General features: G+C 36.4%; 1 protein-coding gene across 1 annotated transcript in view; it reads left to right on the top strand.

Annotated features, from left to right (window-relative positions):
• LOC103202917 (limbic system associated membrane protein) overlaps positions 1-26,314 on the top strand; it is a 993,414-nt gene that overhangs the window by 665,268 nt on the left and 301,832 nt on the right. The window contains exon 3 of the mRNA XM_007947848.2: positions 7,333-7,458. Within this exon, the coding sequence (XP_007946039.1) occupies positions 7,333-7,458 (126 nt within the window). The remainder of the gene's footprint in view (positions 1-7,332; positions 7,459-26,314) is intronic.

Raw genomic sequence — 26,314 nt, 5'->3', positions numbered from 1 at the left:
GAGTATTCTGGCTGCACTTCTTCCAGGACAGATTTGTTACTCCTTTAAGCAGACCATGGTACTCTTAGAATTCTTCTCCAATGCCACAACTCAATAAGCTTTGGTCTTTCTTATTCATTGTCCAGCTCATTGCAGAAGAGGTGATTGAAAATACCATGTCTTGGATTAGGTATACCTTAGTCTTCAAGGAGTATCTTTGCTCTTCATCACTTGAAAGAAGTCTTTTGCAGTAGATTTTCCCAATGCAATATGTCATCTGATGTCTTGACTGCTGCTTCCATTGGTGCTGATTGTAGAACCAAGAAATATGAAATCTTTGACAACTTGAATCTTTTCTCCAACCACCATGAAGCTGTTTCTTGGACCACTTGTGTGGATTTTTGTTTTCTTTATATTGAGGTGTAATCCATACTGCAAACTGTAGTCTTTAATCTTCATCAGTAAGTGCTTCAAGTCATCCTCACTTTCAGCAAGCAAAGCTGTGACATCTGTGTATCGCAGGTTGTTAATGAGTCTTCCTCCAATCCCGATGCAATGTTATTCTTCATATAATCCAGCTTCTCAGATTATTTGCTCAGCATACAAATTGAATAAGTATGGTGAAATGATACAATCTTGACGCACTCCCTTCTTGATTTTGAGCCATGCAGTATCCCCTTGTTCTGTTTAAATGGCAGCCTCCTGATCTATGTACAAGTTCCTCATGAGTATAATCAACTGTTCTGGAATTCCTATTCTTCTCAATTTTATCCATAATTTGTTATGATCTGCACAATCAAATGCTTTTGCATAGTCAATAAAACACAAGTAAACATCTTTCTGGTATTCTTTGCTTTCAGCTAAAATTCATCTGACATCAGCAATGATATCCCTCATTCCACATCCCCTTCTGAATCCAGCTTGCATTTCTGGAAGCTCTCTGTCAATATACTGCTGCAACCATTTTTTAATTATCTTCTGTAAGATTTTATTCTTTCAGTGCAGCTTTGACTTCTCCCTTCATCAGACCAATAAGCCTGGTCTCTTTTTTTTTTTATATATAATTTTGAGTATCATTCCACATTTTTCTCCCACTTTATCCAGGATCTCCTGTTTTGATCCCTTTCTGAGTTGTTGACGGTGGTAGCCAGATACCACCTCGTTCTTTTGGTTTCAGCATCATGTGGGCTAAGGTTTTCATGGTCTACCAGTCCCTTGAACTAATTGTTTTCATATCTTTGGTTTTCTTCATTTTTCTTTGCTCCAGAGAAGGAGACACATTGTTGCATCTTTTATGGTCCCTAGCAAGCTTTTAAGAGCCCAGTTACTACTCACCAAAGTAGGATATAGAATAATGTTTTTGTGTGGTATGTTATGCCAATTGAGATTGATGTCACCTATGGCTGTGGTCCCAAGCCCATGGACCCAGTGACTCACTCCCTCAGGGTGTTTGGTTGTAGCTAAGAAGTTATCTTTGCCCCATTAGCTCTATTACATATATGGAGATTCTTAAAGCACATGGGAGCTCTGGTGGAGTAGTGCCTAAGGCATTTGACTGCTAACCAGAAGTTGGCAGTTCAAATCCACCAGCTGCTCCATGGAAGGATGAAGGGGCAATCTACTTCTGTAAAGATTTACCACCTTAGAAACCCAATGTGGGTCACTATGAGTTGGAATCTACTCAATGGCATCAAGTTTGTTTTTTTGGTTTTATGTTATTGTTGTTGTTACGTGCTGTTGAGTTGGACCTGACTCATAGTGACCCCTACTTGGGTTTCCAATGCAGTATCACTATGGAAGTAGATTGTCCAACCTTCCTTCCAAGGAGTGGCTGGTGGGTTTGAACCGTCAGCCTTCTGGTTAGCAGTCAAGTGCCTTAGGCACTATGCTACCAGAGCTCATAGACATATGCATGTAGAAATAGAAATATCATCTGCCAGACTTATATATGGTCATGGGTATATTCCCTTTTGCCTGAATATACTTGATCATTTAGCCTGTCTATCTATATATCATGCGTGATGGGCTCAAGCATAGCAAGGATTGCAAAGCTGGCATGGGACTGGGTGGTGTTTCGTTCTGCTGTGCATAGGGTCACTATGAGTCGGAGATAACTTGATGGCACCTAACAACAACCTATATATCCACCTGTAGATTAATGTTTGTTATTACTGATAATGAAATATTGTGTATGTAAAAGTGTTTCTCTTTTCTGTCTGTACCTCTTGTGCACCTCTTTGTCTTCCTTTTCATTAGTGTTATTGTGTTGGTTGCTTGCTTTTGGTATATTTCCTTTCCCTTTATCCAAATCAATATTTTATTTTACCTATCAAGCAATGTTCCCTTCCCTCCCTTTTCAACCCTGATAACCAACAAAGAAAGTTTCCTGCCATATGTAAACCTTTTGTTGACTTTTTACGATAGTGGACTAATACAAATTTGTCCTTCTGTGATTGACTTATTTCACTCAGCATAATGTCCTCCAAGTTCATCCACATTATGACGTGTGTCAATGATTCTATATTATTCTTTAGTGTTGCATAGTATTCCATTGTGGGTATGTACCATAGATAGGTTATCCATCCTCCATTGATGAGTACTTAGGTTATTTTCATTGCTTTGCTATTGTGAATAGTGCTGCAATGAACATGGGTGTGCATTCATGTTCTGGCGCTCACTTCTTGACGTTTTAAAATATTGGGTTCACACAACGTTTGTCCCTTTGTGATTGACTTATTTCATTCAATATAATGTCTTACAAGTTCATTCACATTATGAGATGTTTTGCAGATTCTTCTTAATTCTGTGATTTTGTATACAGTTCCATTGTTTGTATGTTCCATAGTTTGTTCATCCATTCATCTACTGATGGGCACTGAGGTTGTTTCCATCTCTTTGCTATTGTGAATAATGCTGCAATGAACATAGGCGTGCATATCTCTATTCATGCCATGCTTTTATCTCCCTAGGATATATACCTAGTAGTGGGATTGCTAAATCAAACGGTATTTCTCTTTGCAACTTTTTAAGGAAGTGCCATATAATTTTCCACAGTGATTGTACACATTTACAGTCTTCCCAGCAGTGTATAAGAGTTCCAGTCTCTTCATATCCTCATCAATATTTGTTGTTTTCTGTCTTATTGAACTTTGCTATTAGTGCTGACATGAGATGATATCTCATTGCTGATTTGCTTTGCATAAAGGTTGGACAATCTACTTTCGTAGTGACACTGCCTTGGAAACCCAAGGAGGGATAGCTATGAGTTGGGTCCAACTTGACAGCACATAACAACAACAACAACAATTGTAATGATCGTGAGCATATCTTCATGTGTTTGTTGGCCTCCTAAATATCTTCTTTGGTGAAGTGCCTATTCCTGTCCCCTGCCCATTTTTAAATTGGTTTTTTTCTCTGTTTGATGTTGATTTGTTGAAATTTTCTATAAACTTTAACAATACTTCCCTTGTCAGATATGTGACTGACAAATATTTTTTCCCAATTTATAGCCTCTCTTTTTTACTCTTTTGGAGAAGTCTTTTGATGCACACAAGTGTTTACTTTATAAGAAGTCCCAATGTCTATTTTATCTTTTGCAGTTTGTGGATATTTGGTTATGTATGATAGTCTCTTTATGCCATAAATTAAGGCCCCTAAGTTTGTCCCTATTTTTTTTTATTATTTGATAATCTTTATAGCTTTAGATTTTACATTTAGGTCCTTGTTCCATCTTGTTTTTGTTTTTGTATATGGTGTGAAGTATAGATATTGTTTCATTTTTCTATAAGTGGAGATCACATTTTACCAACACCGTTTGTTAAAAAAGACTGTCTCTTTCCCTCATTGAATGGGTTTTGGCCTTTTGTCAAAGAGCAGTTCTCCATAGGTTGATGGATATATTTCTGGATTCTTAATTCTGTGCCATTGGTCTATGTATCTGTAGTGGTACCAATACCAGGCTGTTTTGACCACTGTGGCTCTTTGGCAGGTTTTGAGATTAGGAAGTGTGAGGCCTTCTACTTTATTCTTTATCTTCAGTAGTACTTTGCTTATCCAGGATATCTTTCCTTTTCAGTAAATTTGGTGATTGTTTTTGCCATTTTTTTTTTAAGAATGTTGATGGAATATGGATTGAGATTGCATTGTATCTACAGATTTTTATAAGTAGTATTGACCTTTTCATAATGTTAAGACTTCCTATCCCTGAGCATTGTATGTTCTTCCATTAACGTATGTCTCCTTTGGTTTCTTGCAGCAGCATTTTGTAGTTTCTTTGTATAACTCCTTTGTATCTCAGATTAGATTTATTCCCAAATATTTTATCTTTTTTTTTTTTTTTTGTAGATATTTTAAATAGTATTGTTTTCTTTATTTCCTTTTCAGAGTTCTTTTTGTTGGTGTAGAGGAATCTGAGTGATTTTTGTTTTTGATCTTATGCCATGCTACTCTGCTGAATCTTTCTATCAGTTATATTACCTTTCTTGCTGAGTCTTTGGGATTTTCTATGTATAATATTATATCCTCTGCTAATACAGATATTTTTACTCTTTCCTTACCAATTTGGATGCCTTTTATTCCCCTTTCTTGCCTTATTTTCTGTCAATCAATCCCCATAGAAGCATTGTCAATTTATCTTTTCAATTCCATGTGTGTATGTGTTTTTGTTGTTGTTGTTTTGTTTTCCTCCCTCTGTTCTGCAATTATGATCACACATAAATTTTCCTGTTGATATTGTCTTCCATAATACTTAGGCTCTCTTCATTTTTCTTCATTCTTTTGACAAATTTGTGTATAATTCACTAATCTGGTCTTCTATTGATTCAATTTTACTCCTTTGTCCTTCCAATGTTTTATCTCTCTCTGAAATTTTAAAATTAGTCTTTTGGGTTTCAAATTGCTGTTTTTGTATGGTTTCTAATTGTCTGTTTATTTTGTTACTTTGCTCTTGAATTGTTTTCTGAATTTTTCTTGGGTATTTTCTGTGTTATCATTGGTTTTGTTTGTAGTGTCCTTGATTTCTTGGAATGCCTTGCATATAATTATTTTGAATTCCTTAGGTAGTTCCATTACCATTTCTTCCTCAGGGAGGTTTCCTGGTTTTTTATTTTGGTCACTTGCTTGAACATTCTTGTCCTGTTTTCTTTGTTTCATTTGAAGTTGTCTTTTGTCTCTGAGACATTTTAATGTTATTGTATTATTTGTTGATTACGTGTTGGTTTGTTTCACCCTAATATTTATTTGGCTTTATTTTGATATATCCAGGTGGGCAAGGTGAGCATGCTATTTTGGTTGATAGTTTGGCAGCACTGGGGTGCTCCCCACCTGTCTCCATGTGGGTGGAGTAACAAGTGGAAGTGTGGGTGTGGGTCTTTGTTTGTTGGTCATGTAGAGCAGCTGTGGGGAGAGTGAGCAGGTGTTGTCCGCCAAGTGTTGTTGATCCAATGGTACAGAAGTGGATGGTGGCACTTTCTCATGGAGTGGGAAGGTAGATGGTACTCACTTGCTTCTTTCTGGATTTGTTTTCACTCTATGTTTCATTGGGAATTCCATTAAATTGGCTTGTCCTTATTGATGAATGTTGCCTTCTGTGTCTCAAAATGGCCACATTGTATTGGGCCTCACCTCCATCTCATTCTTCAGTCAATGTTCATTTTGTTTCTTTTTAAAATCAGTTTTTAATAGAATTCTTTTTCCTTTCATTTGATTCTCAGAGTTCCAGGATTATCATCTTTATCTGTTTCACTTGGTGTTTTATAGAGGAACTGTGCAGAATGTGCCGCAAAGATGCCATCTTGTCTCCTCTTCCCCCAAGCAATAAGGGTTTATTTTATTTATTTATTTTTGGGGGGTTGTTGTGGAACTCCTTCATGCTATTTTGTTCTCATTCCTCCTCAAGACATATACTTTCTCAGGGATTGAATAAGCAACTAAGAGTTAAAAAATAAAAATACCAAAAGGAAACTCACAGTCGAGCCATAAATCCTGCTATTTGTAATCAGTGCATAACTTCTGTGATGAAATTTGTGAGTAATCCACTTTCCACTCAGGCCAACTGGTGTGGAATCTAATGTTTCCACCCCGAGCAATTATGAAGGAAGTCAGACGGCAGCACAGCTTGCCCTTGGGTACTTGTTTCTCACATCACAAAAAGTAATTTACATCAGTTTTTGCCATCTGGTAGCCTGGTAGTTGTGGAGATTCAACTAGTGCTTAAAAGTATGGACCTGGAGTATGCCTGGATTCAAACCTGTGCTTCATGCCTCATCTTGCTCCGTCTGAGAGAGAGTTTCACACACACACACACACACACACAGAAAAGAAAATAGTAATAGTACCTATTTTATAGAATTTTATTTCCTTTGTATGAGGACTGTTTTGAAATAATACTTGTGGAATACTTTACCCAATGTCTTGCACTTAGTGCATGCTTAATTAATGTTAGTTTTTATTAAATTGTTAGTAATTCTGGTAGTAAGGCTTTGGAGTAATAATAATATTTCTGTACTGCTCACCTGTCTGTGATTTAGACCTTATTAATTCATTTTTTTAAGCTCTAAAGTGCATCATCTGGCTTGTTACACACCAAGATATTATTTAGAGGTTTCTATGGAAGCTCTAGTAGCATGGTGGCTAAGGAACTTGACAGCTAACCCGAAGGCTGGCGGTTCAAACCCAACAGCCACTCCTTGGAAGGAAGATGGGGCAATCTACTTCCGTAGTGATATTGCCTCGTAAACCCAAGGAGGGGTCGCTATGAGTCGGGTCGGACTTGATGGCACATAACAACAACAACAACATTGTAGTGATTAACCCATGACTTACTTGTTATTAGATTATAAGTGATTTAGGATTACCACATCTTAACACAATATGACAATCTTATACTAAATAACACTGATTTCTTCCCCTGACATACATAAGAGAGATTGGTTTATATTCATTTTGTATACATAAGAAAATAAATTCAGACAACATTTGGTGATTGAAGAAAAAATTATCCTTAGCTTTTATAAATATTCATGCTCTCTAATATCCAAATAAGGTTCATTCTATTCAAAAAGGAGCTAAGACATGTTCATTATACTACTCCATGTACTTTTCTTTAGCATTCAGATGGCCATAGTAGAGAGTATTCCCAACTTAATAGTAGTGCTTTAGGATCTCCTAAGAGACTGGATGAGGAGATTCAAAGCATAGATCTTAAAAGCACATTGAATTCTTAATACAAAAATTCAGATTATATAAACTATAAAAACCACTCAGCTCAATTTTGCCATTTCCAGGTGCATGGGCCAGTGCTGATAGCTTGCTTTTATTGATATGGTTACATATACAGCATTATTATCTTTACAGTTCCACCAAAGATCTCCAACATTTCCTCGGATGTCACTGTGAATGAGGGCAGTAATGTGACACTGGTCTGCATGGCAAATGGCCGTCCTGAACCTGTTATCACCTGGAGACACCTTACACCAACTGGTAAGCAACCTTTCAGTCCTTAAGATGTTATACATTGTTTAAGATACTTTCATGCTGCCAAAATTCCACTGGATCAGAAGAAAAATATGCATCTTGTTATTAAAACACTAACAGAATTGTGACATTGCACTTATTTAGGGCCCTCACAGTTTCTGCTAATATGTCCATCTCTTCAATTCTACAACCATAGTAAAATTATATATATATATTATAATTATATATATATTCCAACTCACAGTGACCCCAGAACTGCTCCACAGGGCTTCCAAAGCTGTAAATCTTTATGTAAACAGACTGCCACATCTTCCTCTGGAATAGCTGATGGTTTCAAACCGCCAACCTATTGGTTAACAGTCAAACATTTTAAACACTGTGCTGCATGGGCTACATATACATATAAAATTATAAATAACCTATATATCATTGAGAAGCTCTGGTGGCATAGTGCCTAAAGCATTTGACTGCTAACCAGAAGGTTGGCAGTTCAAACCCACCAGCCACTCCTTGGAAGGAAGACTGGGCAATCTTCCATAAAGATTTATAGCCTCGGAAACCTAAAGGGGGACACTATGCATCAGAATTGACTTAATGGCTATGGGCTTGGGCTATACATAATTTAATTTTTAATAGCACACTTTTCCAAGCCAACAAATATAGAAACATTAAGTGACTTGATATTATATCTGAAATGTATGTCAGTTTGGCAGTTTGGTCTTCAGTGTCTTGGGATGTTGTATGCATTAATTTTCTATTGTTTTTATTTGTTCATGTATTTGGGTTTTTTTGTTTTGATTTTTTTTTTTTTAACTATAGATCAGTTTCCTAATATGTAGCACCTTGTGAAGAAATCTTTCAGGAAGAATTGAAAACAGTTTATGACTTCTAATGATTTGTCCTTGACTCACTGAACACAGCCACACTCACTCATTTGCACATTGTCTACAGCTGCTTTTGTTCTAAGTAACAGACTTTAGTTGCAACAAATATTGCTTGGCGCACAATACCCTTTACACATGTTTGCTAACCTCTGTTCAAGATCATAGGAGCTCTGGTAGCATAGTACCCAAGGCATTTGACTGCTAACCAGAAGACTAGCTGCTCAAACCCACCTCCTCAGAAGGAAGATTGGGCAATCTACTTCTGAAGTGACACTGCCGTGGAAACCCAAAGGGGGGTGGGTCACTATGGATCAGATCCAACTTGACGGCAGTGAGTTATTTTTTGTTGTTGTTGTTCAAAGTCATGACTTGAGAAAAAGGACAAGGAATCAAGGAATTGCTGTACTCACCTATGACCTCACTAGCTTTCAGGATATCCTCCATGTCTTCATTCCAAAATGAACATATTATAAATTAAATCTCTAGATATTTATATAAAGAATATAAGTATGTGGAGATTTAATTTATAATATGTTCATTTTGGAATGAACACCATGAGATAATATTACTGTATTTTTACACAAATAATTCACAAATTATATATGTTTGCAAACCATGCAACCACCTCCACATTATCTTCTTAAGAGAACTATACCAGTATTTTTTACATGTTGACGACTTCAATTACAACTTCTTTTTTTCCGTCCAACAGATTTAATGTTAGTTCTTCATCTTGGTGCCTGTTGATGTAGAGGTTGCATTCTCAGCAAGGGACTCTCACCAGCCTACCCATGAGTTTCTAAACAGCCTTTCTCTCAGCAGGATTCCTTCCCTGCTCCGCAACTGTTTTCTCCAATTCAGGATGAAATCTCTTTTTTCACTCTGGAAACAGTCTTTACTAAAGCAGCGGTTCCAGCACAGGAAGTACATGGATCTTTGCACCCCTGGCCGGAGAGGCCATTTGGGCAGGCGAGGCTGTAGCTGCATGCATTCTGCCCCACCATCAGTCTGGCTAGCCACCACACTCTGGACAGTTTGAATCTCCCGCTCACACAGACTCTGAAGGGAAGGCTTGAAAGCACTGGTCACAGAGGATTCATGCATCCCTTAATCAGATGAAATAGGCGTGACTGGTCCCTTAGGGGCACTTTGGGGCTAGGGTAGTACATGCCTACAACAATACTATCCTGCCTCTTCGCTTCATGTGGGGCTGGCACCACAGAACCTGGGCATGTGTGGGCACCGCAGAACTAGCCCCTGCATAGGCTGTGACAGCCCTACATACAGCCCTCCACCCAAACCCAGCCAGTCTCCAGAGCAACATACTTGGGCACAGATCAGCTACAAGGAACTCCATTGCTCTCAGGCCCTGTAGTAAATTATACACAGTTTCAACTGTTTGCTTTTCAATTACAGGGGGTACTGCAAAACTCCATCCTGACTTCTTGACCACAGCTTATACCTTTATTATACAAATATGATAAAAAGGAAAATTTTCAGACAACTGAATGAGGAGGAATGAGGCCAAAATTCACTTCTGGAAATGTCATGAGACATGCAGAGTGTATGCATGGGAGTGCTATGGCAAAACTATTTTTACATATTTCATCACTTAAGCCCTATTATATGTATGTGTGTGTTATTTACATGGGAGCACTACTTGTGAGAAAATGCAATATACTGTATTATTACATATACAGTGGGCACTATCCCAAGAGATTTCTAATAGGCTAGAGTAGTATTTGTTTATACCTTCTTTAAAAATCTCTGTATTTTGTGAATGAGTGTGGGACCTCCAGGGGCTCTGGTGGTGTAGTGCCTAAGGCATTTGACTGCTAACCAGAAGTCTGGTGGTTAAAACCCATCAGCCACTCCTTGTAAGGAAGGTTGGACAATCTATTTCTGTAGTGATACCATCTCAGAAACCTAAGAAGGGTTGCTGTGAGTTGGATCCAACTTGATCACAGTGAGTTGTTTTTTTTTTTTCTTTTTTATGTGACCTTCATTCCACATTAAACCCAAAATTAATTTCTCAGGTGAAGTTTAGATCAACTATGGAAGAGTCTTGTATTTAAGTAGATATTTGTATTATAGGCCTCTATTTTCTTAGCAGAGTATCTCTCAAAATCCATTACTCTTGGCTGTTAAAGCATGCAACCCATCATTTGTTAGTAATATATAGTAGCAACACATTAGGCACTTACTTGGTAAAACAACCCCAAACTCATCATTTCTCAGGCCATTTTATATCTTATGAGGAAAAAAAAAAAAAAAAGCAAGTGAAGGACTATCTGAAGTATGAACTTCCGTGCATCATACACCTTCCTCCTAGATTCAGTTAAAGTTCCAAAACACTTTCTGCTTAGATGGCATTATATTAACCACAAATCCCACACCACCTACCCTGTCCCATGGAGAACCACTTTTACTTAACAGCTTTTATAACAGCAAATTATTATCCATATTTAAGGATATTACAGAAGACACTTCTAACTCATTATTGTGTTTACCGTAGCATTGTTATTCACAGATTGTTAATACAATTTTATTACATAGCTTCATTTCTAGAATGACCATTTGAAGAAATTTCTCTTTGTTTACAATCTCGACTGTGCTTTTAATAAACAATGGTTTATTTTTAAATGAATGAACCCAGCGAATTTTTATACAAGATCACAAGTCCTTCGACGACTAAGGTGCACCTGACCCAAGCCATGTTTGTTTGTTTTTTTTTAATTGTCCTTGGGATACAAATTTACAAAGCGTATTTGTTTCACATTCAACAGTTCATGCACATTTGATTTCATGGTCCCTATTACCATCTCCAGCCATAAAAAAAAAAAAAAAAAAAAAAAAAACCTCTCCTCCCCTCTCCTTTTTGACTGCCCCCTCCCTGTGCCCTTCTTATCTATGCATTCCTGTCTGTCCAGCTTTCCCTCTATGTGAATGCTGTCCCTCTGATATTTCATGGCTGGTTGCTCTAAGGAGTGCATCTCCCTAGGGTAGGTGGATGCATTGCCCTGAGGTAGGTGTTCTGCATGATTGTTAACAATCTTAAATTCAAAAGTGTAGCTCATTTGTAAAAGAATTCAGGTTATTTAATATAGATTATACCTTAATAAAATTGATTTTAAGCCTACTATATAGAAGGAGGCTTAAATATATAGTAGGCTTAAAATCAATTTTATTAAGGTATAATCTATATTTAAGCCTACTATATAGAAGGAAGGAGCTCTGGTAGCATAGTGGCTAAGTCACTTGCCTGCTAACCAGATGGCTGGCGGTTCAAACCCACCAGCCACTCCTCGGAAGGAAGGTTGGGCAATCCTACTTCCGTAGTGATACTGCCTCGGAAACCCAAGGAGGGGTCACTATGAGTCAGGGCTGACTCGACGGTACATAACAACAACAACAACAACAACAACATATAGAATTTTAAAGGAGCTCTGGTAGTGTAGTGGTTAAGGCATTTAGCTGCTAACCAAAAGTCAGTGGTTCAAACCCACCAGCTGCTCTGCAGGAGGATGAGGCAATCTACTTCCATAAAGATTTACAAACTTGGATACCCCATGAGGGTTGCTATGAGTCAGAATTGACTCGATGGCAGTGAGTTTAGTTTTTAAATAGGATTTTATGGCATAAAGTTCTACATAAACTGTATTCCTGCTTTTACAATGTTTCCTTATTGTTGTTGTTGTAATATGCCATAGAGTAGATTTCGACTCATAGTGATCCCTCCTTGGGTTTCCGAGGCAGTATCACTACGGAAATAGATTACCCCATTTTCCTTCCAAGGAGTGGCTGGTAGATTTGAATGGCCAGCCTTCTGGTTAGCAGTCAAATGCCTTAAGCACTCTGCCACCAGAACTCCTATGTTTCCTTAGTATCATTTTATTTTTTTCCCCACCATTTCTAATTGATTTAAATGTCTATATAAATATATATGCACTCCTCCCTCATCAACATGATTAGGTTCCAAAGACCAGATCATTATGTGATATTCAGCCTATGCAAAAAATGGAGAGTGAACATATCAAATCACAGAATGAAGTATGACTCCATCATTAGCTGACTGCCAAATGTCATCATTACATGACTGCCAAATTATATCATTACATAACTGCCAGGCTGCCTAAAATCATGGCCCAGCCAAGATGGCACATAACTGTCACCTTCACAACCAGTGGCCTCACACCTTAGAATTCATTATTGCCTGGTTATGTCATTAATGTGCAAAATACTCAGCAGATTTTTTAACTGTTGTGGAAAATCTGAAATGTCAGATAATGAGATAGTTTATTAGTAAGGAGTAGGTATATTCTTTATAGTGTCTTAATTTCTTTTGTCAAACAAAGTGGTAGAGAAAACAAGGGAAGAAGGAAGGAAGGAAGGAAAGTAGATTATATTCATGTTATAATCAAGAGACTTCATTACTAGAAAGACTTTGTTTTTGTGCAATATTAATAAGTAAGTAGATTCTTTTTTAAAATTTTATTTTTTGTTGTTATTGAGAATATAAACAGCACAATATGCACCAATTCACCTGTTTCTACAACTATAGTTCAGTGACATTGATTACATTCTTCAAATTGTGCAACCATTTCTCCCTCCTCGTCTGAGTTGTTCCTCCTCAATTCACATAAAGTCACTTCCCCCTAAGGTTCCTAGCTAATACTCCAAGTTGCTATTGTCACTTTGATCCCATATAGATAGTTCCTAAAATAGTATAATGCTCAAGGCAGACATTTGTTACTAGTTAAAGTAAATTCTTGTTTGTTTTTAAGGAGACTTCAGATGATATTTTTGGTTTAAGTGTTAAAGATTAAATTAGGGCAAAAGTTTCAGGGGTCCATCCAGTCTGCTGGGCTCCAGAAAGTCTAGAATTTAAGTGAATTTGCAAGTCTGTCCTATGTTTTCCTCTTTTGATCAAAAAGAATTCTTCTTTGGAATCTTTGATTAAAATATTCAGTAATGCTAGCTGGGTACCATCCATTTCTTCTGGTCTTATGACAAATGAGGCAGTTGTTCATGGAGGTAATTAGCCACACATTCTATAATAAAAAAACAAACCCACTCCCACTGAGTCAATTCCAACTCATAGCAACTCTGTAGGACAGCATAAAGCTGCAGCATAGAGTTTCCAAGGTTATAAATCTTTATAGAAACAGACTGCCTCATCTTTCTCCCACGGAGTGGCTGAGGGGTTCAAAACACTGACTTTTTGGTTAGCAGCTGAATGGTTTCACCACTACACCATCAGAGTTTATTACATTCTCCATATCTTCCTGCTATTCCTGATGCTCCTTCCTCTATTTTTTTCCGAGAAAATGGAGAGTAATTGTTGTCATTTGTAAGCTTTTAAGACATCAGGCACTACACAATGAACCTGGAAGTAGAAGAACACTAAACACATTATTAGGCCAATTAACTGGGATGTCCAATGAAACCTAAACCTCCAAATCAAAGAGCCAAATCCCATGAGGTTTTTGGTTGGACATAACAGCCTCAGCAGCTACTCTTTATTCATTTTTCGTTGCTTTTATCTATCACACCACTTTTGCCAGTTCAAATTTTTATAGGTGTACAACTTATTGACAACAATTTAAATAATCAGCTTTGCAACTCTATCCTTAATCGATGTGATTTTTCCATCACCATTAACCCACATTTTCTCCCTCCCTCTCATCTCTGGTAATCATTAAGAAACTTTGGTCACTACACATTTGCCTTTTCTTATCTTTGTATATTACTGAGATCATTCAATATTTGTTCTTTTGTGACTGACTTATGTTATTTCACTACAAGTTCCATCCATAATGTAGCATGTATCAAGGCTTCATTTCTCCTACTCCTATTCACTGTATTTATGTATCACATTTTGCTTATCCATTCATCTGTTATGAACATTAAGGTTGTTTCAATCTTTTCACTATTATGAACAGTGCTGCCATGAACATTGGTGTATAATCTCTGAGTCTCTGCTTTCAAGTCTTTTGAGTATATACCTAGGAATGGAAGTGCTGAGTCATAAGTTAGTTCAATTTCAGTTTTTTGAGGAACTGCCACATTGTTTTCCACAACAACTTTACCACTTTTGCAATGCAGCAATGGATACCAAAAAAGAAAAATAAAACAATGAATAAGGGTTCTAATTTCTCCACATCCTTACCATTATTTGTTATTTTGGGGGGCTTTTTATTTTATTTTTTATCTTAGCCATCCTAGTGGGAGTGACATGATAGCTCTTTATGATTTTGATTTGCACCTGTCTCATGGCTAATGTTGTTGAGAATCTTTTCATGAGTTTGGTGGTCACTTGAATGTCCTCTTCAGTGAAATGTTTATTCAAGTCCTTTGCTCATTTTATGATTTGGTTATTTGATAAAGTTCTGTATGTATTTTGATTATTAGATTATTATCAAATATATGGTTTCTGAAGATATTCTCTTAGTCAGTATCTTGCTTTTGCACTTTTTTTGGAAAGTCTTTTGATGAACAAATTTCTTTAATTTTTATGAGGTCTCATTTATTTTGTCTCTTGTTGCTTGTGCTTTTGTTATTACATTAGGTAATCCATTGTGAAAAGCAAGGCCCAATTGTGTTACCCCTGCTTGTTCTTCTGATAATTTTATGGTTTTAGTTTGTGCATTTAGGTATTTAATCTGTTTTGAATTTGTTCTTGTGTATGGTAAGACATTGAGCCTGTGTCATTTTTCTGCATATGGAAATCCAGTTTTCCCAACATCATTTATTTAAAAAATTCTTTTTTTCCTTTGAATAGATACAGCACTCCTGTACAAATCAATTGGCCATAGATGTGTGGGTTTATTTCTGGATTTTCAATTCTATTCTACTGGTCTATGTGTGTATTATTAAATCACTAACAGGCTGTTTTGATTACTGTAGCTGTATAATATGTTTTAAAATCAGAAAACGTGAGTCTTCCTGCTTTGTTCTTCTCTTTCAACATTGCTTTAGCAATTTGAGGCCTCTTCCCTTTCACATAAATTGGAGGATTTGTTTGTCCATTTCTGTAAAGAAGGCTGTTGGGATTTTGATCAGTATTACATTGAATTTATAGATTGCTTACGGTTGTATTGACATCCTAATAATATTAACACTTTCAATCTAATAACACAGAACAGCTTTCTATTAATTTAAGTTTTCTTTGATCTCAATCAATAGTGTTTCATAATTTTCATTGCCTAAGTCCTTTACATCCTTCGGTATATTTATTCCTAGTTATTTTATTTTCTTAGATGCAATTATAAATAGAATTTTTTCCTGAATTTCCCATTTAGATTTCTCATTGTTGATGTATAGAAACCCAACTAATTTTTGTTTGTTGACCTTGTACCCTGCAACTTTGCTAAATTCTTCTCTTAGCTCTAGAAGTTTTCTTTTAGACTCTTTGGGATTTTCTATTTATAGGATCACATCATCTATGAATATAAATAATTTTATTTCTTTTCCAATCTAGATACCTTTTCTTTGTGTTTTTCTTGTTTAATTGTTCCAGGACTTTGAATATAATATTGAATAGAAGTGATGAGAGTGGGCACCTCAGCTTTTCTCTATTTAGTATAATGTTGGCTGTTGGTTTTTCATGTGTGCCCTGAATCATATTAAGGAGTTTAACTTCTATTCCATTCATCTTTAGGGTTTTCATGAAGTAAGTGTGTTAGAGTTTATCAAGTGCTTTTTCTGCATTCCATAGAGATAATCATGTGGTTGTTTTCTTTTGTTCTATTGATGCATTGTATCATGTTTATTGATTTTCTAATGTTGAACCATCCCTGCATTCCTGGAAGAAATTTCACTTTGTCATTGTATATGACACTTTTAATATGTGGTTGGATTTTTTTTCTAGTATTTTGTTCAGGATTTTTGCATCCATGCTCATGAGAGATATTGACTTTAGTTGCTTTTCTTGTGGTATCTTGTTTGGTTTTGGTATTAGTGTTATGCATGCTTCATAGAATGAATTAGGGAGGGAGTATTCTTTACTTCAGGAGCTCTGGTGGCATAGTGTCTAAGACATTTGACTGCTAACCAAAAGGCTGGCAGTACAAACCCACCAGCCACTCCTCAGAAGGAAGGTTGGGCAATCTACTTCCATAGTGATACCACCTCGGAAACCTAAGGAGGGATTGCTATGAGTCGGATCTGACTCGACGGCAGTGAGTTTGGTTTGGTTTTTTATTCCTTACTTCCCTTTTAGATGAGTTCAGACAGTATGAGAGTCAATTCTTCTCTAAATGTTAGGCAGAGTTCCCCAGTGAAACTCTCTAATCCAGAACTTTTGCTTTTGTTTTTGTTTTTGGGAGACTTTTGATCACCAATTCAGTTTCCTCACTTGTTATGGGTCTGCTGAGACTATGTATTTCCTCTTGATTCAATTTGTGTAGGTTGTGGACATCTAAGAATTTGTGCATTTCATCTAGGTTATCTAGATGAAATTGTTACAATTGTTCGTTGATACAGTTGTTCATTTTATTGATTCTCATGATTCTCTTCATTACTATCTGTTCAATTATAATGTCTCTATTTCATATTTTATTTAGGTTATTTGCATCTTTCCAAATCTTTCTCAGTCCATCTAAAGGTTTGCCAATTTTATTGCTGTTTTCAAATAACAAAATTCTGGTTTTATTAATACTTCCTAAGTCTTTTAAAGTTTCCAATTTTATTTATTAATTATCTGATCTATGTTATTTCCTTCCTTTTGGTAAGTTTATACTTAGTTTTCTCTTCTCTTTCTAGTTCCTGGAGTTGTCCACTTGGGTTGTTGATTTGAAAAACACACACAAAAAAGAAAAAAGAATGTATCCAAAATGACTCACTATTAAAAAAATAAATAAATAACACAAAAACAAGCAGTAGTAAAAGACAAAGACAAAGAGGCTTAAGACATACACACACACACACACATACACAAATAAGAAAATGGCAGAAGTAAGTCATTTCTTATAGCAACCCCTCCTTGGGTTTCCAAGGTGGTATCTCTACAGAAGTGAATTGCCTAGTCTTCCTTCTGATGAATGGCTGGTTGGTTGAACCGCCAGTCTTCTGGTTAGCAGTCAAATGCCTTAGACACTACACCACCAGAACTCCCTCGATTATTACAGTGAATGTAAATGGACTAAATGCACCAATCAATAGGCAGAAGATGTCAGAATGGATTAATTTTTAAAAAAACAAACACGATTCAACTATATGCTGTTTACAAGAGACACATCTTTGACCCAAAGACACAAATAGGTTGAAAGTGAAGAGGTGGAAAAAAATTATTCCATGCAAATAACCAAAAGAGAACTGGGGTCGCAATCTTTATATCAGACAAAGTACACTTTAAAACAAATATTTTTCTGTAAAGATAAAAGTGGACATTATATAGTGCTAAAATGGTAAATTAATCAAAAAGTTTTAACAGTCATAAGTATATAGGCATCGGAGAACCTAAATATGTAAAGCAAACACTGATATAATAAAAGGGAGAAATAGTACTAAAATAATAGTTGGACATTTCAACAGAACACTTTCATTATTGGACAGACATTTAGAAAGAAGATCAAAAGGGAAACAGAGGACCTGAATGACACTATAACACAATTAGACTTAACAGACATTTCTAGAACACTCCACCCAACACCACAATATACATTCTACTCCAGTGCATGTGACTCATCCTCTGGGGTAGACCACATGTAGGTCACAGAGCAAGTCTTGATAATTCTTACAAGATTGAAATCATACAAAGTATTTTCTCTGACCACAATGAAATGAAGCTGGAAATTAATAACAGGAAAAAAAAAAGCCCTGCAAAACACACAAATCTATGGAAACTAAACAACATACTATTGATAATATTATTAGTACCAATGGGTCAAGGAAGAAGTCAAAAGAAATCAAAAATTCCCTGAAGTCAAATGAAAATAAAAGCATAACATACCAAAACTTATGGGATGTCACAAATGTAGTACTCAGAGGGAAAATTATAGTAATTAATCATTTCAGGGGAAAAATATTATTGCTGATCTAAACTCAAAGATAGATTATTTTTTTGTTCTTTGAGTTTTGAGTTAAGTATACATCTGAACCCTTAATAATCATAATGTTTCCATACTACTTAAGGCAACATATAATGAGAGGGCAGGTCAAATATTTTGCAGTGAAGATGATATTTACATAAACTCAAAGAAACTTCAAACCAAACTTAGTGCCATCAAGTTGATTCCTACTTATAGCAACCCTCATTGGGTTTCCAAGGCTGTAAATCTTTATGGAAGTAGACAACCTCACTTTTCTTCCCTGGAGGGACCAATGGGTTCAGAGCAATGACCTTTTGGTTAGCAGCCAAATGCTTTAACCACTATTCCACCAGAGCTTCTCAAAGAAGCCTCAAAAACTAAAAATACTCACTGCCATCGAGTTGATTCCTACTCATAGTGACCCCCATTGAGTTTCTGAGGTGATAAATCTTTATAGAAGTAGATGACCCAGTCTTCCTTCCACATTATGGCTAATGGGTTTGAACCACCAACCTTCTGGACAGCAGTCAAACACCTTCGGTACTATGCTACCAGAGCTCAAGGAAGCCTAGAGACTTCAAAATCAGTCAGAAAAATAGGTGTGCTCACAGAGATTCCCAATCGTCAAAACCAGACCCACTCTGTTTTTGTACTAACCCCAAGCTAACAATGGTCTTTAAATTCTAAAATGGTTTTAAAAATCAAAAGAATAATTATATTTCTCGACACATAAAAAATATGTTGTTGTTGTTGTTGTTGTTCTGTGCCGTCGAGTCAGCCCTGACTCATAGCAACCCCTCCTTGAGTTTCCGAGGCAGTATCACTACGGAAGTAGGATTGCCCAACCTTCCTTCCGAGGAGTGGCTAGTGGGTTTGAACCGCCAGCCTTCTGGTTAGCAGTCAAGTGCCTTAGCCACTACGCTACAAGAGCTCCCATAAAAAATATATGAAATGCAAATTTTAGTGTCCACAAATAGTGTTTTTGAAACATAACCACACTCATTCATTTACATATTGTCTATGGCTGCTTTTGTCCTAAACAACAGACCTGAGTAGTTGCAAGGAAGATTGCTTGACTCACAAAGTTCTTTACACCTGTTTGCCAACCTCTATTCAAGATCATAAGGAGCTCTGGTGGCTCAGTGCCTAAGGCATTTGATTGCTAACCGGAAGGTCGGTGGGTCAGACTCACCAGCCGCTCTGAAGAAGGAAGATGGGACAATCTACTGTAAAGATTTACTGCCTTAGAAACCCAATGGGGGATGCTGTGAATCAGAATTGACTGAGTGGCAGTGAGTTTGGTTATTTTTGTTTTATTCAACATCACGGCTTGAGGCACAGGACAAGGACTTGCTGCCCTCACCTATGATCCCACACTAACTTTCGGGATATTATCCATTGAGTTGAAGGGAAAGAACTTTATCATTTTATAATTTTCTATTTGGGCCCTCTCTGTGAGTCAAATTCTATTATAATACACACAAAATGAGCTCCCTGCTGCATACACAGGCTTCTCTTCTTCTGTCCAACAGGTGTTAATTCCCAGGCCTCTTTCATCTGTTTCAGGTCAGACCTAAACAGCCACCTGATCATATCAATATTCCTTGAGACAGAAGAGAATTTTATATTCTATTCTATTTTATAAAGGAAACTGGAATGTTCTTCGCTTTATTTATTTATTTATTTTCTTTTCAAAATTTGGAAGCAGGAGGTGATCCTTTTCAGCCTAGAATGTAAAGCCTTTCCTGGAGACACCCTTGGAAGAGGCTCTGCTTACATGTGACAGTAAAGCTGCCTGCAACCTATGGCTGTATGAGCAAATAAAAAAAAAAAAAACAGCTTGCTTTGTTCAATTATTAATTGTGCCTTCAATAGTACAGAGTGTGACTGCCTTGCAGAGGAAATGTACCTGTAATTAGCTCGACCCCACAGAGACATTGAGCTATGAAAGGGGAAGATACTGTGTGGGGCTTGCAAGGACTTGATTACCTGTGATTTGATGACAAGAGGAGGAGAAAAGAAAGAGGGTGATGGTATTTTTTTTTTTTTTTTTTAATGAGAAGAAAACTATTTATTACCTCTTAATTCCATTAAAAAAATATTTGGTTAGGCTATTTTGTTTCTCTTTCTTTTCATATCTGAAGTTTCTTTTACAAGTACACTGCAAGTGTTTTTAAAGAGACAGGGAGATTAGAATAATGGTGAATTTTTCATATCTACAAAATCAAAATATTTACTTGACTTAGATGAAGGAGAGGGGATTGATGTGTTCTGGCATTGCCTTTTTTAAGTTCCTGATTTCTTAATTTCACTCTCCTCTTCAGTTATTCAATATAGTCAAAATGATGTGTCACATATGTGGTGGTTAAATGCGACCTATTTTCTCCCTTAATTAAGTTAGGCTTTCATAATCCTGTAACTCCCAGAGGGTAATTGCACCATAACTTGTATTTTCTATGGAATGTTTGATCTCCCTTCTGTGAGTAATGCTGCTCCTGTCTTCATTTAACTTTATTTTAAAAGCTTTCTTCTTGCATTCATGAGGAAGCCCCTTTCCCAAGTGTGTATCATGTGGTGTCGGGATTGCTCAGGGTTACAGAAAGAGTTTCTATGCATTCTGTTTCTAAGAAGGTTTGCATAACCTCAGTAGCTTTCTGTGCCTGAAAAACTCAAAAATCACAACAAGAATTTAGCCCCTGAGGCTGAGTATAACTCAGGAGGTACTCTGTGTGCCTTGCCCAAGCCTGAACCCAGATTTGACAACAACACACTATATAGAATTCTTACTTAAGAAGTATTTTATATTTTGATAGGATGAATATCCAATGGAAACACTGGGATGGGAGGAGCTAGGAGAACCCTGGAGAGTCTGAAGCCCTATTTTCTCAGTGAACATTGCTTATAATATCTCGGTATGAGGTTCCCCTTTAAATGCATTTCAAAGTGTAAAGCCTTGTCTGATGGTACTCTTGAACTCCTCTAATGCTGAGGCCCCTCATCCATGTTACTTCTAATTTTATAACACATACAATTATTAGTATGTCCAGTATAAACTCAGCCTCATGGGTTTGAGAGAAATATCTAATGTTAAACTGAACTCATTTAAGTTGAATTCCAGAAGTATACAGCACAGATATCATCTCTCATACTTTGACCATGTTGTCAGAAGGGACCAATCCCTGGAAAAGGATATCATGCTTGCTAAAGTAGACGGTCTGCAAAAAAGGGAAGATCCACAAGACAGATTGACACAGTGGCTGCGACTATATGCTGAAGCATGGCACTGATTGTGAGGATGGTGTAGGACTGAGCAGTGTTTTGTCCTGTTTTACACAGGTTCTCTATGATTCAGAACTGACTTGACACCATCTAACAACAACAACACATAGTGCAAGTACCTATCATCTCATTTTAAGTTAGTGTATTGGAATCAGTATAACTTCACATTTCACACAGAAAGCACATGATCCACAGTTTATGTTTCAGGAAATTTTGTCTCTGTGGTTTCTGATATGATACTTCCAGAAAATTCTGTGAATCAACCTCTGAAGTATACAGATGTAGAGGAGTTAAAGTTATGTATTTTTTATTTTTCTTTTTAGGTAAAGCTTCTTAACCATGTAATAACAACTCAAAGGAGAATCATGACTCAACTTGTTCTATTGATTGCTTTTCTTTATTTCTTTTTTAATATTCCTATTTTTCTTTTTCAAGAAGCATGAAGATAGATTTTTTAAAAATCTTGTTATGTTTCTTTATGGTGCCTTACTTGTATATTACTTTTAAAAAATGTTATCCATCAAAATAGAATTATAGTTATATTAATTTTTATCTCCCTCTCACAATTTGTTCATTTGGCAAGAAATACTTATTGGGTGCTCAGTGTGAAAGAACAAAATGAAGAGCAAGACTGATATGGTCTCTGCACATATGGAGCTTATAGTTCAGCAAGATAGCAAAGCATTATACAAATACTTGCATGGATAACCACTTAATTAGAATTATGTATAATAAGGGAGAATTATAGCATGCAATAAGACTATAAAATGTAGGGCCATATAGCAAAATCATATAGCAAGGTCAGCAAATCTCCCCTGAGGGAGCATATGCAGAGACCTCAAGGATGAGTAAGACCTGGCCGAGAAAATAGGGAAGGGAAGAGTATTCCAATCAGACAAAACAGCATATATAAAGGGTCTGAGTGATAATGTATAAAAGAATTCTGGTGAGAATGTTACCTTAAAATTATGATGTAAATGCTGAGTCATGTTTAATGTTTCTTTTAATGTTTAAATATTTCAAAATAACAACAAAAATAATTTCTTTTACAGATGTAGCAGGTATGTAGATGATTATTTTATGTTTGAATTTCTTAAATTTGGGTCAGAAACATATCCTTTCCCAGTACAGGTGACTCTACAATAGCCTGATCTTGTTGTTGTTGTTGTGTGCCGTCGATTCGGCCCTGATTCATAGCGACCCCTCCTTGGGTTTCCGAGGCAGTATCATTACGGAAGTAGGATTGCCCAACCTTCCTTCCAAGGAGTGGCTGGTGGGTTTGAACCACCAGCCTTCTGGTTAGCAGTCAAGTGTCTTAGGCCATGCAAACTGTTTTTCAGCAATCTTATCATTAAACAAGGAGCTCTGGTGGTGTAGTGGTTAAGGCATTTGGCTACTAAACATAAAGGTATATGGATCAAGCCCACCAGCTGCTACTCCATGGAAGAAAGATGACACAGTACACTTCCATAAAGATTTATGGTTTTGGACGGGGGTCACTATGAATCAGAATCAACTTGACTGCAGTGAGTTTGGTTTGGAGTTTGGTTTTATCATTAAATAACTGGGTAATTTAGAGAATAAAGAATACAAAAGTGAATCATATGATTCCTGGCCTCCACACTCCAAACTTAAGCATCCTGAAGACACTCAGTATAACTGACACTGTCAAGCTTTAAGCCCATAGGTTCTGCACAATCTGATGTGCTGGCCATCCTGATAGGATTTGGACTTTGAAAGGACATAGCACCACCCTAGCAACTTACTCCCACCCTACCTAGATGTGTCATAAGATTCCCAAAGTACTCAACCTGAAGAAATATCAGTCACCCTGTATGTGTCATTGGGGATCTAGCTTGAAATAAAATGTGCCAGAATATTTTGGAAGTTTGAATTGGGGAGGGGCAATAGCTTAATCACATACTTTGCAATACCCTAATAGAACAAAATTAGAGCATCCACATTTCTCAGCATCTGAGCTCTTTACATTTTGGTTTTTGCCATTAATCCAAAGATTCTGTTTCCTAATATTTAAAATAGGTGTAGTTATAGAACACTATCATGAGAATTAAAATATACATACATACTCAAATGACAATAAAATGTAAAAAAAAGGAATATATAGGCAAAGTTCTTAGTATCGTGTTAGTTATTATTACTACTACTATTATTACTTATTGTAATTATTAGTTATTGTAGCTACTGAATTATCAGCTTCATATAGTGATGACTTTGGGAGAGAATGCAAAATTGATAGCTTGACAACAACCTCAACACTATCTTTATCCAAGTCCATCCTCTAATCCAAAACAATGCCAAGGGGAATTAAAGATAATACTCTCATCAAGGCTGGTCTTAATATTTTATATCTCATACTGTGTCATATTAAATATACATATTTGAGATGTCCCTTTTTTAGTGTACCTTTTGAGAACATGAAGCATGGCAACTCTGTGTCTTGTTAAGGAGAAATTTTCCAGCATGGCATATTGATGTGTCTCACTCTCTTCCTTATACACAATTCTCCCAGTCCATGTAATAGCAACTACTTTAATAGTTGTACCTACATAGAATCTGTAATGATAAATTACAATGCTATTCTTTTATCTGAAGTTAGTGTTTTAGGAGATGATTCTACCAAGAAATAATAATAAAAAAAAAATGATCTGTAATGTTCATGGGTGAGCCACTGAACAGAAAGAGAGGTTTTACACAATTAAAAAAAAAAAAAAAAGTAGATAGGTAGATATAGATACATATACTTTTTATATAAACTGACCCTACTCATCTGTCGTACTGTGGTGGCTTACATGTTGCTGTGAGATTGAACTCTATGCCACCAGTGCAGTACTTCAAATACCAGCAGGATTACCCATGGTGGACAGGTTTCAGTGAAGCTTAGACAAAGACAGACTGGGAAGAAGGATGGGGCCATGTACTTCTGAAAAAATTGTGGTCACTGAAAATCTCATTAAAGCAGTGAAATACAGATATATTACTTGAAAACTTTGTGAATAGCCATGAAATGTCTGATATAGTGCTGCTGGAAGATGACCCCTCAGGTTGGAAGGCACTCAAAATATGACTGTGGAAGAGCTGCCTCCTCAAAGTAGGGTTGACTCTGAAGACATGGATGGAGTAATGCTTATGAGACCTTCATTTGCTAATGGGGAATGGCTCAAAATGGGAAGAAATAGCTGCAAACACTCATTAATAATCAGAATATGGAATGGACAAAGTATGAATCTAGGAAAATGGCAAGGTTCAAGAATGAAATAGAATGGATAAAGTTAGATATCCTAGGCATTAATGAGTTGAAATGGACTGGTGTTGGCCATTTTGAATCAGAAAACCATATGATCTACTATGCCAAGAATGACAAATTCAAGAGGAATTATGTGGCATTCATTACTGCAAAGAATATGTCAAGATCTATCCTGAAGTACACCACTGTCAGTGATAGGATAATGTCCATATGCCTACAAGGAAGACGAGTTACTACAATTATAATTCAAATTGATGCACCAACTACTAAAGCCAAAGATGAATATATTGAAGATGTTTACCAAATTCTGCAGTCTGAAATTAGTCAAACATTCAATCAAAATGTATCAATAATTATTAGTGATTGGAATGCAAAAATTGGAAACAAAGAAGAATCATCAGTAGTTGGAAAATATGGCCTTGATGTAAGAAATGATGGCAGAGATCGCAAGATAGAATTTTGCAAGACCAACAACTTATTCATGGAAAATACCTTTTTCAACACCATAAACAGTGGCTACACATGTGGACCTCACCAGATGTAATGCACAGAAATCAGATTGACTACATCTGTGGAAACAGATAATGAAGAAGCTCAGTATCTTCACTGAAAACAAGGCCAGGAGCTAACTGTGGAACAAATCATCAATTGCTCATATGCAAGTTCAAGTTGAAGCTGAAGAAAATTAATAAGTCTACAGTATTTATCAAGTTACAAACTTTATTATATCCCACCTGATTTTAGAGACCATCTGAAGAATAGATTTGATGCACTGAACACCAGTGACTGAAGACCAGATGAGTTGTGGGATGACATCAAGAACATCATACATAAAGAAAGCAAAAGGTCATTAAAAAAGACAGGAAAGGAAGAAAAGACAAAAATAGATGTCAGAAGAGATTCTAAAACTTGCTGTTGAATGGAAAGTAGCTAAAGCAAAAGGAAGAAATGTTGAAATAAAAGAGCTGAATAGAAGATTTCAAAGGTGGCTTGAGAAGACAAAGTAAATTATTATAGTAAAATGTGTAAATACCTGGAATTACAAAACCAACAGGGAAGAGAGTTATCAGTATTTCTGAAGCTGAAAGAACTAAAGAAAAAATTCAAGACTTGAATTAAAATACTGAAGGATTCTATGGGTAAAATATTGAATAATCCAGAAAACATCAAAAGAAGATGGAAGGAATCCAAAGAGTCATTGTACCAAAAAGAATTGGTTGATATCCAACTATTTCAGGATGTAGCATATGATCAAGAACCAATGGTATTGAAGGCAGAATTCTAACCTGCACTGAAGGAACTGGCAAAAATCAACTCTCCAGGAATTGACAGAATACCTACTGAGATGTTTCAACATATGGATGCATCTTTAGAGGTGCTTACCCATCTATGTCAGGAAATTT

The sequence above is a fragment of the Orycteropus afer genome, unplaced genomic scaffold, assembly GCF_000298275.1.
Source record: "Orycteropus afer afer isolate SDZICR_OR568_19922 unplaced genomic scaffold, OryAfe1.0 scaffold00195, whole genome shotgun sequence".
NCBI classification, from domain to species: Eukaryota; Metazoa; Chordata; class Mammalia; order Tubulidentata; family Orycteropodidae; genus Orycteropus; species Orycteropus afer.
The sequence above is the reverse complement of the archived record's forward strand: the minus strand, read 5'-3'. Positions and strand labels throughout refer to the sequence as shown.